This window comes from Manihot esculenta, chromosome 13 (assembly GCF_001659605.2).
Source record: "Manihot esculenta cultivar AM560-2 chromosome 13, M.esculenta_v8, whole genome shotgun sequence".
Taxonomy (NCBI): Eukaryota; Viridiplantae; Streptophyta; class Magnoliopsida; order Malpighiales; family Euphorbiaceae; genus Manihot; species Manihot esculenta.
This window is the reverse complement of record NC_035173.2, coordinates 31,574,947-31,588,046: the sequence shown is the minus strand read 5'-3', so window position 1 is coordinate 31,588,046 and position 13,100 is coordinate 31,574,947. Positions and strand designations below refer to the sequence as shown.

The window sequence follows — 13,100 nt, the reverse complement described above, 5'->3', positions numbered from 1 at the left end:
GGAGACAGAGATGCAAAGTGCCAAAAACAAAGCGTTTTATAAAATGTGCTTTCATTGAGAGTCGAACTCAAGACCTCCCGCTTACTAAACGGGTGCTCTAACCAACTGAGCTATGAAAGCTTTGCTGATGGATTTCCCTCTTTTTTATAATTGATAGATGCCAAGGCAAAATGTCAGACAAGCACATGTGAAGACCCAACTTTGTTCTGAGCCATTACTGTGTCTGTGTCTACAGGTCGGCTCTTGTCCTGTGATTAAAAATTGACCACTCACAGTCTGGTTTAGTGACGTTTGATTCCAAATTGTGGAAATTTTAAAATATATATATTATTTAGTTTTTTTATAGTGTTATTTAGTTAATTTAATGAAATTAATATATTTTAAATATTAAGAAAAGTAAATAATTAGTTTTACAAATTACTGGAAAATAGTTCTAAAAAGAGCGACGAAGCTTATTGAAAAGTGTTTGTGTCGGTGAAGTCCCACACGTGTATCAGTCAACGTGTCAAATCTTCGAATTGAAACCTCAAAACGTTATTTAGGTATCGTTTTAAAATTTAGATTACAAAAACGACATTCTTGTGTCAGAGCTCTGCCTTAAAACACCAATTATTTCCAATTTTACATTTCTTGCTGCGCAGTCGAGTTGACAGTCTCCCAATTTCAATGGTGAAATTTAGCCCAAAAAATCACTTCGACCAACAAAGCTACTTCTCTCTCTTACCTGTTTCTTTTTCCTTCAAATGCTCGCTCCTGAGCAGCTGAGCTCTCCAAAGTCTCACTCTTCTCCAATGGCCAAACAGCTTTTTCGAAATAATAATAAATCGTCTTCGTGTTTCAGTGATGTCTTTCTCTATCTTGGTGGTGCTTTGCTTGCATTTTTACTCCTATGGTCTCTTTGGTCTTATGCATCTCCTGACGTCGCCGGTAATTTGGGGCACAACGTCACTGATTCCAACTTCAAGCTCGATTCCAGTTCAAAAAGTTGTGTACAGGAGCACCCTGCGGTTGACCTCCGGTACGACCCCCCTGATACGACTTTCTACGACGATCCAGCGCTCAGATATTCAATCGAGCAGCCTATGAAAGATTGGGATCAGAAGAGGAATGAGTGGCTGAAGCATCATCCGTCTTTTGCACCCGGGGCTCGTGATCGAGTGGTTATGGTGACTGGATCGCAGACTAGGCCTTGTAGAAACCCAATCGGCGATCATTTGCTCTTAAGATTCTTCAAAAATAAAGTGGACTACTGCAGACTCCATGGCTATGATATCTTCTACAACAACGTGCTTCTCCACCCTAAAATGCACACTTTTTGGGCGAAACTGCCGATGGTGAAGGCAGCGATGCTGGCTCACCCAGAGGCAGAGTGGATCTGGTGGGTGGACTCGGACGCGTTATTCACCGACATGGAATACAAACTCCCGCTACGCCGTTACGATTACAAGAACCACAACCTGGTGATCCACGGCTGGGCGAAGTTGATATACGAGGAGAAGAGCTGGACTGCGTTGAACGCCGGTGTATTCCTGATCAGAAACTGTCAGTGGTCTATGGATTTCATGGACAAGTGGGCCAAGATGGGCCCAATGAGCCCGGATTACGATAAGTGGGGCCAGATTCAACGTTCCTTATTCAAAGACAAGCTGTTCCCGGAGTCAGACGATCAATCGGCTCTGATTTATCTGCTGTACAAAGACAAGAGTTTAACAGACAAGATTTATCTAGAAGGAGAGTATTACTTGGAGGGGTATTGGTTAGAGATAGTGCCGACATATAATAACATAACCGAGAGATACACAGAGATAGAGAGAGAAGACGGGAAATTAAGGAGGAGACACGCGGAGAAGGTGAGTGAGCAATACGGTGCATTTAGGGAGGCGCATTTGAAGGAAGCAGGGAACGGGAAAGGGAGCTGGAGGAGACCGTTTATAACGCATTTCACTGGGTGTCAGCCGTGTTCTGGAGATCACAACAAGATGTACGAAGGAGACAGTTGCTGGAACGGAATGGTGAGAGCCTTGAATTTCGCCGATAACCAGGTGCTGAGGAAATATGGGTTCGTGCACCCTGACTTGCTAGATTCCAAAACGGTGGTGGAGACGCCGTTTGATTACCCTGAAGAAGGACCATGGTAAGAAACCAATACAAAATTTGCTGGAAATATAAAGGGATTTTCTGGTTCAAGGTAAAACAAGTTGCCCCTCCGAAATTGGAAGGTAATTCTCCCTAAATTTTTGGCTTGTAGTGTAATTTCTTTGCTCATGAAATGAAATGTTTTATTGATCAACCTGAAAATACAGCTTCTGAAATTAAAGTAACAAGAGATCGAGAAATAGAAGCGGTGGCTGTGCTAGAGCTTTTAGGGTGTTTCCTAGCAATTTGTTACTGCAGCTCTCTTTCTTTTTGCCATTTTCTACAATATTCTATATATCACAATAATAGAACATGATGACATGGTCCTATAAAACACGATTTTGATTTAAAGATTTGCAAAATTGAGAGAAAGGGTCAAAAGTCTATCGGATGTCTGTTGAAGACCTTCAACACCGAAGTCAAATTTAAGAAATTTCTATTGTGAGATTTTGAATAGAGTTGCAGAGGGAGAGAGAGAAAAAGGAAAAGGAAAATAGTAGTTGAAATTAGAGATGAAGATCCGCTCGGAAAGAAAAATGAAATTCCTCTTTTTACCTTACCTAGCAATCTTCATAAGAAGTATAAGAATAAATTTTCTGTACAAGGATAATCTCCCTATAAATTTTGGCAGAAACATGAATAAAATTTATGTTTAGGAGGATGGTACCAACGGTTTTATTTACTTTTGAAAAATAAAATTTCAATCAGATAAGTTGAATAAATTCAACTTTTGAGAACTGGGTTGATTTACTCTAACTAAACATTGTTATAAAGCTAACCAAGGTATCTTGAGGTTCTTTATTTTTAGTCCATTGAAAATACTTTATATCTTTTTTCTGTTTTGTTTTGCCCTTTACTTTACTTTATTTACACAATGATGAACAAGAGCCCTGATACTTTTGGCTTGTAGGGCTTGACTTGGTGCATGATTAACTGATAATCATCCACATCAATATTACTCTCTATGATAGAAAAATGATGAACTTGGGTGGGTAAAGTTTACCAAAGAATTGAAATTGTTTAATTGAATAAATTAGGTCATCAACAATAAAGTCAATTCTTATCTCAATTTTAGCTATCTGTTTTAATCACGATCAAAAAATTTATAGTATACGAGGTAAAAATTAATATAAATATTTTAAATATGAATTAATATAAATATTTTGAGGTCTTTAAAAATAATTCTATGTGGTGTGATATGCGGACTAAAAATTTTTTCATTAAAATGGATTAAGACAAAGATAAATGTGAAAAGATTAATTTTATCATTAAAAATTTTAAGGATATAATATAAATATAAAAAATAGTAAATATTTAGAATTTTTTTTATCAATAGTTCAATAAATTATGGAGCAGTTTGCGTTCCATGATTGCTGCTAAATATGAGACTCCCATTATCCATATCCAAAAGTGTGGATTTCAATTCTGTCCTTATTTGGAATTGCTTTAGTCTATGCCCTTTCAATTACTAAATTTTGAAAATACCTTTTTTTTATAATCACAACTTATTATCTTTCCATTAAAAACAAAAAGTTCTCAACAAATATTTCATTATGTAAGTATTTTGATATATAATATACTTCTCAATCGAAAAATAGAGTCTATATTTATATAGAAATGATAATTAATTGGATACTCTTGAAATCATCATAATTCAAATAATAATCTCACTCAATTTCATCTTCAAATCTATTTTCAACCCATTGTTAGTATACGAATATATCTGAATTTATACAATTTTATATATTTTAGTTCACAATCTATATAAAAATTATAATTTTTCATTAATAATTTAATTCTAAAAATTTATAAACATTATTTTAAAAATATATTTTTACATTTTAAATTAATTATTTATGCAAACAAATTAGGATAATCTTCAAATACAGCTCCGACCAAAATCTATTACAAATGGATCTTACTAAGATTTGATTAGATATTTGGAAATACCATATCTATTATCATCCCTAATTTTATGGTATCATAAATGAATTGATTTGAAGAAAAAAAATCATATTGTTTTTCCCAATAGAAAAATGGAAAAATTTTAATTTATTTATTGATTCTTTTAAACCAGTAATTTCCTAAATTCTCTCTCATATCGTCAATGAGAAAAGGTTCACAACAATACAAATGCTAAATTAATAATTAAAACAAGAGGTACAAATATTACTGTTTAATAACTGCGTAGATTTAAGATTGTAAGGAGCAATTGAAGGTAATTTAGAAAATTTACTGTTTAGTGTTAATATTATTATTATAACAATACATCTGGGATCTATACGAGCACTCTATAATAGTTTGAAGACTGACATCTCTTCTCCGGTTCTTCAAACGTGTTAGCGCATCAGCTTACGAAGCCTTCTCTTCTTCTTCTTCTTCTTCTTTTTCTTTTCTTTATTTTTTTTGTACCAAAGATAAAAATAAATTCTGTTGTATAAAACAGTACAAGCCTACCATCTACTACGACACAACAGCTGGCTCAACGAAAAAAGCTCAGAGCCCCTTACAAATCAGCCCAGAGCCCCTTACAAGGCAGGCTTAAAGGAGTAATCAGGCCCAAGGCTCTGAAATGACAAAACCCCACCCACCTAAACCAAAAGAAACTTGCAGCATCGCCAGTAATATTGAAGGCAGCTGAGCTGAGTCAATTCAACAATCAAAACAAAGGAAGTTCAACCAACATAGTGGTAAAGAAGATCGATATCCTCGACTTCAACAACCAAGGACCGGAAGGGCAGATGAGATATTCCTTTCAGGTTTCTTAGTCTTGAGGTTAATAGACTCGAAAAGTCAACTACTTCAGAACAATAACCCATGAGTTGGGAGAGAATGTATTTGATAAAACGATCTCGTAAATTTTCCCACGGTCTTAGCTGATAGAAATCTTCTTTTCAGAATTGAGTTTAAAATATTTATTAAATTCCCCATTACCCATTCCAAGTCCTAAACTAGTAACACTAACCAAACGGATCGCAAAGAATTATCAAGATCATTATTAACCTTTGAAAAAATAGATCACAACAAATAACTCATATTTGAAAAATAACTTATTTTCTATTATTTGGTTGTATTCTTAAAACAGAAAGATGTAAATAAATGTATATAGAGATAATTTGGTCATATTAATAAGATTATCAATATACAAAAAAAATGACTCTTTCATTTGAAAAAAGAAAATTACTTTCAATAAAAATAATCTAATTTTCCTTTTAACTAAAAAGATATTTCCACTCATTAATTATCTAAACTACGGTAGCCTAGAGCATGATTGATATCTCAAAACCAATCACTATTTGATTCACTGTAAATCATACATAATGAAGTCCAGAGTGGAGAGTGGAGACCGCAATTTCTGCTCACTTCAGTGACCTTGACAAGCTCAAGTGTTTGTCTTAGTTCTGAGAAACAAAAATGACTGATAACCTGAATCCTACTTTGGCTCGATTCTAAGCTTGTCAATGTTATACAAATATGTAATTTCTGCAGCAGATTAAAAAACAAAAAAAAAAGATACAAAATTCATTACTGCACATTGAAATCACAGAGCTAATAACAATTGACACAATTGAGATCTCTAAAGTCATCGAAACATGATCAGTATACTGATGCTGCCCATCATAAAAAAAATAAGGTAACAAGTTCAATAACACAATCTTCTGGAGTTACCTTCAAGAAAGCATAGCACTGGCATCATCTTCGTCGCCATTCCCGACTGGTGCTTCATTAAACATGTACTGGTTCTGATACTCCATCAAGTACTGTGTTGATCTCTTCACATCCAAAAACAGACTGTAAACTCGTGTGATGTCTTCGCTCTCTACAAGTTTTCCCTTGCGCCTCTGGCATGCTAATGCAGCAGCAGTAATGAGATTAATTGCATATCTCAAGGATGTTTCTACCCCAATATGTGTCAATAAAGCCTTAGCCTCTTCAGAAATTTCTACCTCTTCTTCTTGGCATCTAATGTCCACAATCTTGCGAATGTCATCTTTTGTATATGGTTGAGTTGTGATAATTAGTAGGCGATCAAGGAGATCTATGGGAATCCCATGTGGAGATTTGTAATTTGTGCCTCGAATTGTGGTGATACCTCTGTTGGTTGCAACAACTAATATTGGAGCCATTTCATTCTCAAGAGCACGATTCAGGAAAGAGAAGCATTCGATGTCAAGCATGTGCACCTCATCAATGAAAAGAACACCTGGCACAATATCTGCCTTGCCTTCTTCCCTCCATTCTGCCACCTTTGTATCAATTTGTTCTCTCACTTCTGCGCGGATTTCACCGGTATCACCAGTGAAGAGAGCCAGAAACCCTTGTGTTCTAGAAAATGAAAGATAAAATAGAATTTAGAAGAAATAGAAGGTAAAAAAAACTTAGGTATGGTTATAAGGCGCATTATAAGCTCAAATCTATTTTCCATGTAATCTACGGGGAGTTAAGAAAACATGTCAAAAAAATTGTACGTGGTTGCGTAGAAACATCATAAACAAACTGGTATGAGACATGTTAAATAGGAAAGCAAATTAGCTGAATGAACAAATACTTTAAAAGTTCATGGCATAAGATTTTTGAACTTAGAATCCCAGGGGAAAAGGTTCATTCTAAAATCTAAGACGTGCATGAAATTCTTGACTAGCAGTTAGGTTTGAAATTGTAAATAATGAAAATGTGATGATTATCTCCCTTAAATGGTGGAACTTTGAACAAATGGAAAGTTCTAGACATTCAAGCAGATAAATTTTATGGAAGAGACCCAAAAACATTTGCTTTCCACCTCTAGTCAATCCTAATCCTATAAATATTATTTCATCAGCAAGCTTAATTGAGGTTCTTCTCCTCTTCGAACCGGGGTTTGAAACCAAACTTCTCCTCAGGAGGATAGATGGAGCGATTCAAGTGAGATCGGGGCGACAAAACGGCGTCCAGCAAACATGGATGAGTCTATCAGCAGAGAGAACGAGAGGCTAACTGTTGTGGTTCCGCATTGTGGATCGCATTCCTATCCATTATCCATAACACTAACCCATAACACGAGTTTACACTCTCTCCTAGGGGTGAGCATTCGGTCGGTTCGGTTCAAAACCGAACCGAACCGAAATAACCGAAAACCGAATTGCAGAATTTTACATAAACCGAACCGAACCGAATAAGAGGAATAACCGAATCGAACCGAACCGATTTGGTTCGGTTCGGTTCGGTCGGTTTGATCGGTTCGATTCGATTTTTAAAATTTTTTTTTCACATTCATTCTAAAATCCAATTAAAATATTTTAATTTTAATTTTTATAAATAAAAAATCAATACTGGGACTGGGGACGGGGACGGGGACGGGGACGGGGACGGGGACGGGGACTGGGGACGGGGACGGGGACGGGGACGGGGACTGGGGACGGGGACGGGGACGGGGAGCGGGGACTGGGGACGGTGACGGGGAATGGGGACTGGGGACCTGGGACTGGGGACGGGGATGGGGACGGGGACGGGGGCGGGGAGCGGGGGCGGGGAGCGCGGAGCGGGGACTGGGGACGGGGACTGGGGACTGGGGACTGGGAACTGGGGACGGGGGACGGGGACGGGGACGGGGAAGGGGACGGGGGCGGGGGCGGGGGCGGGGGCGGGGAGCGGGGAGCGGGGAGCGGGAAGAGCGGGGAAGAGCTAAAACCGACGTAGTTTAGTGATTTCGGTTCGGTTCGGTCTGATCGAAATTTTTGAATCTAAAACCGAACCGAACCGAAATCACCGATTTTTCAAAAAATTAAACCCGAACCGAACCGAATTAAAAATAAAACCGAACCAAATTTTTAGTTCGGTTCGGTTCGGTCGGTTATTTCGGTTTAAACCGAATAGTGCTCAGCCCTACTCTCTCCAGCAAAGTGAAACCCTCTCTCCATTTTGAACCTTCTTTCCCTCCCCCTCCCCCAATCCCTCTTTTGAAACAAAAATGGAGCCTTTCAACCCAATGTTTTGCTATCTCAGACCCAGATTCCGTGCTCACACCTATTTTGTCATTTTACATGGGTACTATAGGGGAAATTACATAACCTCAGCAACATGGGCTTAGAATGACAGGAAAAGATATCAAAAAGACAAAGGGCAAACTAAATGTAAGTATAAGTTGTTCTTATGCAGAACCTCAGTAGCAGACAGCACATATATCAATATCTTATTAACGCACAATCTAGAAAGCTCTCAGTTAAATCTAATCTTACAACAAATGAAAACACCTCAATAGACAATGTGGTATTAATGCTGGGTTGGATTGCTTTTATTCTTTTTATTGGTTTAAACTTGCATCATAATAAAGATGAAATTCAGCAATATATGTATTTAAGAACACCAAAAGGATCCATGCTCTGTCCTACAATTGTGGCCGTTGCCATATCACCTGATTTAGTACTAAGAATAGTTACCAGATACAACAGGAGAAACTGTTAACAGGGTCAACCAACCAGAAAACGGCAACACGAAATAAAATGATAGAAACAACCTTATATATTGTGAATGCCTATAACATGATAAAAATAAGAAAATCATTGTAATTTTCTTCCATCTCAGTTGCAAGGACATTAAATTCAAAAAAGGAAAAAAGAATAATTTGGCAAGCGCCACATGATAGAACAACGTGAGTTTGGAAGAAATTTATATGCTAATTTCTTTACATAAGGTGTCAGAATAGTGATATTTTGCTTCATATCATATTGCAGATTAACATTAGCACCCATATGAAATATGGGTGTAGGAATTACATTATCATGCATATAAAGCAATAAGCAGACCAAAATGGAGATTGTTCTTTCCGGTGAACTTAGAACGGTTCTAAAGTCTAATTCTTTATAAACTGCATACTACATTTCAAAACCATGAAAATAGCATCAAACAACGCAGAATTACCTGCTATTGATGACATCAATCTCGTGAAGCGTCACGCAATGCACCACCTCTTTCCTCTTCTGCAGCTCACCATCGGGGCACTGAACAAACTTCACCTGTGGCCCCATGGCATCGTAGTCTCTTGACCGTGAAAATGACCTTCCGAGCTTTGTAATTTTTCCGGACGCCTTATCTATCGCAATTACATCTCCACTTTGCACTTTTTCCTTTCCTAATGCTTCTATCATCTTCGCCCCCAAATCATATACCGTCTCCATTTCCGTCGTTTTCAGTGTCAATTTCCCAGTCTTCGAAGCCGCACCACTTACCGCTGGCCTATCGATTTGGACTTCAACGACTTCGCCTTCGATTATCTCCGTTTCTTCTTTAATTCTTACGCCGATTGCTTTTCGAAAAGCTTGCATTAGGGCTTCGGTTTTAGACATTTCCAGAGAGAAGATTTCGCTGCCAGATATCATAGCGAATGGGGTTTCAAGCCCGAGGGATTTCGCCATGCCCATTGCAATTGCGGTTTTTCCAGTACCCGGCTGTCCAGCCAGAAGTACGGCTCGACCAGCAATTTTCCCATCCTTTATCATTTGGAGGATGACACCAGCGGCTTTTCGGGCTGCAGTCTGGCCTACCATGCCTTCGGAGACAGCGCGGGGTTCCAGCGCAGAGTCAAGACCAAGTCCACGGATGTGGGAATGAGCGCCTATGCGCTCAATTCGGGTCAAGTCTCGGCTTTCTGATAGCTTGAGTTCCGCCATGGCAATGGTCGTCTCAGGAGGGGACCTTCGAGACGGAGATAGACAGGGTTTAGGGTTTTGTCGAAATTTCTGTAAACTTAACAGGTGATTTACAGAAACGTACCTTATATTGTGGATATTACAGAAAATCGCAACACGAAAAATAAAAGTATTAATAAATTTAAAAAATTAAAATTAAAATAAAATGAATTTCTGAAAATACAAAATTAAATTCGTTTTTTACTGATTAAATTAAATGAATTACCAAAGAAAGGTCATTAGATAATGTTATTATAGTGGTCAAAATTTATATTTAGTAAAATATGTAACTTTCTGTTTAATACTTAAATTTATAAAAATTATAGTAATTAATTATTTTATTAATAATTTATAAAAATAAAAAATATATATATTATTCACTATATTTTAATTTTTATTAATTATACTATGAATTTTTATAAACTAAAGTTAGACCAACATAATCTGAAAACGTATTTTTCATATAATTAAATTATTTCTGAAATTTTTTATAAATCATTAATAATATGATTAATTGTATTTAATTATTATAATTTTATAAATTCAAATATTTAATAAGTTATAATTTAACTTAAATATTTAATAAATTAATATAAAATAGTACGAAACATAAATTATATATTTCACCTATAAAAATTTAACATTTTTTCATATGAAATATTTCTAATTTAATATTTAAGTTATTATTAAATAGATTTCGAACATCACGTATTTAATATTTAAGTAAATTTTTTACAATATTAAAAGCAATTAAGGAAAATTTTGACTTCAATTTTCTAAGTGTTATGTACTTTTCGCGGAACCAAACAAGAGGATTTTCTTTTTATTATTATTTTTTAAGGATAAAGTTTTTTTTTTTTAAAAAAAAGAAGTTGATAAAAAGATAAAAAGAAAATTATACTCTTGTTATTGGAAATTAGAATAGGATATTTAAATTAAAAAAAGAAAAAAGAAAAGTTGAAGGAAATTCAAATTTGCAGGTTTTTCTTTCATGAAGCCGATGAATCTGCCAGTTGAGTTTGATAAGATTCAATCGCTTTATCCAGCATCTGATGATCCTTAAATCCCTCTACACATCACCAGGTTGAGATTTAAACCTTTCTCTGCCCAACCTTTTCGTCATCCTCCTTTGCTTTACCTTTCTCCCGCTGCTTTGGTCACAATGACTCTCATCAGCATTTTGTCGAGCAGCTGGAGTGTCTTTTTCCGCTGCTCTACTACCATCTCCACCAATATCGCTGCTGGATGAAGGTAACAATGGCCCAATAATTTCTCTTCGACGAGAATTCTCTTCCTTAAGCTTCTTCTTACGAAGCCTCTTCCTCTGAGCCCTAGTCAATTTCTGTTGGCTGCATTCGCTCTCACCATTATCGTCACTTGTTGAGGAACTACTTTGCCGCAGCCCATAATCATCTGCATTTAAAGCATCAAGTTAAAGATGAATACAAATTGGGTATTTGACAAATGATATACCTGGAATCAGTTTCACATCAAAGTCTTCCCGAGGAGTGCTCAAAGGCTTTTTCTCATCTTCCGCTTGGAGCTCTGGCTCTGGGTCTGGTGGATAAAGAGTGTTGAGCAGGGCTTCGTGGAGCTTGCTACGTTTCTCTTCGCGGCGCATTAGCGAGAAACGGCAGATACAGAGGCTCGTGGATTGTGATAATTGCCACTTAAGATGAATGGGTGTTAATACTTTGAACCCTCTCTTGCAGGTTTTGTTGTCCATCAATGAAAACCAAATAGCTTGTTCTTCCAAGCCAACGACTTGTCGTTTCAGCATTTTAGTATTTATGTATTAGGGAATTTTGTGGTTCTGTTGTACTTCTAACCAGGAAATATTCACAAAGTCTCACCAGAAATCCACCGCTTGAACATGGCAAATCATTCCCAGCTGGCCTTACTCCGAAGCTGTATGACCTGCTGCCTGTAATTTTTTTTTTTTTTTAATTTAAGTTAATCATGTTATTCATCAAACTCCAAAAATTTCAATGTATAAGATTTTGATTCTTTTATCCGATGTTGGCAGAAAGGAAGTCTTCATGCAAGCAAATGACAGTTGCAACAATTTTTTTTAGGGTAAAGTGTAATTTAGTCCCTCTGGTTTAGTGAAATATAACCTTTCGTCCCTCTATTTTAAAAAACCTTCAATTTAGTCCCTGTGATTTTTAAAAACTATAACATTAGTCCCTCCGTTAGATTTTCAGTTAAATCACCGTTAATTTTAATTAAAAAGACTAAAATACCCATTCTCTCTCCTTCCTCTTCCTCTTCTTCTTCTTCTTCTTCTCCTTCCCCATCTCCTTCTTCTTCTTTTTCTTCTTCTTCTTCTTCTTCTTCTTCTCTTTTCCGATCTCTCTCCTTCCTCTTCTTCTTCTGCAACCCAGTACTCTTCCAAGAATCTATTCAAATAAACAAAGACCAAAAAGATGAAGCAAGAACAGAACCCCGAGGTGAAGATGGTGAAGTGGTTGAAAATCTTTAATCTTTCTTGTTTTTGTTGGTTTCTCTCTTGTTCTTGCTTATTTGCAAAGGAAGCTGTGCTGGGTTGAGTTTTAAGATAAGAATCATTTTAGAGAGAGAGAAAGAGAGGTTTGGGGATTTAAAGCGTTAGATTTGTCACAAAATTCACTTACTGGTAGCTTACCTCCAAGCCTGTTTCAGCTTCAGAACCTGACAAAGCTTCTCTTAATTGCTAACGACATTTTCGGTTCGATTCCAACTGAGGTGGGAAACTGTGTCTCTCTTATTCGTCTTCGGCTTGTTAATAACAGAATCAGTGGAGAAATTCCAAAAGAAATCGGGCTCCTGAAAAACCTCAGTTTCCTCGACTTGTCTGAAAACCATATTGGTGGAACGCTGCCAGCAGAAATTGGCAATTGCAATGAGCTGCAGATGCTGAACTTAAGCAACAATACCCTTCGAGGCACTCTGCCTAGCTCTTTATCTTCTTTGACAAGGCTTGAGGTATTGGATCTTTCTATAAATCAATTTGTGGGTGAAATTTCAAGTGGTTTTGGCAAACTTAGTTCACTCAACAGACTCATCCTCAACAAGAACTCTCTGTTTAGAGCAATCCCTTCCTCTCTTGGCCATTGTTTGAGCTTCAACTTCTTGATCTTAGTAGCAATGCACTATCTGGCATGATCCCAGTGGAACTTTTTGATATTGAAGGTCTTGATATTGCTTTGAATTTGAGTTGTAATGCACTCACTGGGACGATTCCACCCCAGATTTCTGCTCTGAACAAATTATCCATTCTTGATCTCTCACACAATGATTCTTGTTTTATCTACGCTGGCA

General features: G+C 36.9%; 3 protein-coding genes and 1 non-coding gene across 4 annotated transcripts; 1 reads left to right on the top strand and 3 right to left on the bottom strand.

Annotated features, from left to right (window-relative positions):
• Positions 1-46: 46 nt before the first annotated feature.
• Positions 47-120, bottom strand: TRNAT-AGU. Its single transcript has one exon. It is a non-coding gene; the product is annotated as a tRNA-Thr (tRNA).
• A 437-nt stretch (positions 121-557) lies between these two features.
• Positions 558-2,422, top strand: LOC110630251 (putative glycosyltransferase 7). The gene has a single exon (XM_021777653.2). It carries the CDS (start codon positions 744-746, stop codon positions 2,136-2,138), a length of 1,395 nt encoding a protein of 464 aa, XP_021633345.1. The 5' UTR covers positions 558-743; the 3' UTR covers positions 2,139-2,422.
• A 2,985-nt stretch (positions 2,423-5,407) lies between these two features.
• LOC110630436 (ruvB-like 2) lies at positions 5,408-9,880 on the bottom strand. The gene is made up of 2 exons (XM_021777943.2): positions 9,034-9,880; positions 5,408-6,462 (listed from the first exon to the last, which is right to left on the bottom strand). Exons 1-2 carry the CDS (start codon positions 9,780-9,782, stop codon positions 5,808-5,810), a joined length of 1,404 nt encoding a protein of 467 aa, XP_021633635.1. The 5' UTR covers positions 9,783-9,880; the 3' UTR covers positions 5,408-5,807.
• An 806-nt stretch (positions 9,881-10,686) lies between these two features.
• Positions 10,687-11,701, bottom strand: LOC110630246. Its single transcript, XM_021777646.2, has 2 exons — positions 11,274-11,701; positions 10,687-11,213 (listed from the first exon to the last, which is right to left on the bottom strand). The coding sequence occupies exons 1-2, from the start codon at positions 11,578-11,580 to the stop codon at positions 10,870-10,872; spliced, it is 651 nt and encodes a 216-aa protein (XP_021633338.1). The 5' UTR covers positions 11,581-11,701; the 3' UTR covers positions 10,687-10,869.
• Positions 11,702-13,100: the final 1,399 nt, after the last annotated feature.

What these genes read in the sequence shown, in the direction of transcription:
- LOC110630251 (XM_021777653.2), top strand. Translation starts at nt 744, where the DNA reads ATGCTCGCTCCTGAGCAGCTGAGCTCTCCAAAGTCTCACTCTTCTCCA.
- LOC110630436 (XM_021777943.2), bottom strand. Translation starts at nt 9,782, where the DNA reads ATGGCGGAACTCAAGCTATCAGAAAGCCGAGACTTGACCCGAATTGAG. An exon ending in ATTGATGTCATCAATAGCAG is followed by an intron (nt 6,463 to 9,033) that starts GTAATTCTGCGT and finishes TTCATTTTCTAG; the next exon opens with AACACAAGGGTTTCTGGCTC.
- LOC110630246 (XM_021777646.2), bottom strand. Translation starts at nt 11,580, where the DNA reads ATGCTGAAACGACAAGTCGTTGGCTTGGAAGAACAAGCTATTTGGTTT. An exon ending in TGATGTGAAACTGATTCCAG is followed by an intron (nt 11,214 to 11,273) that starts GTATATCATTTG and finishes CTTTAAATGCAG; the next exon opens with ATGATTATGGGCTGCGGCAA.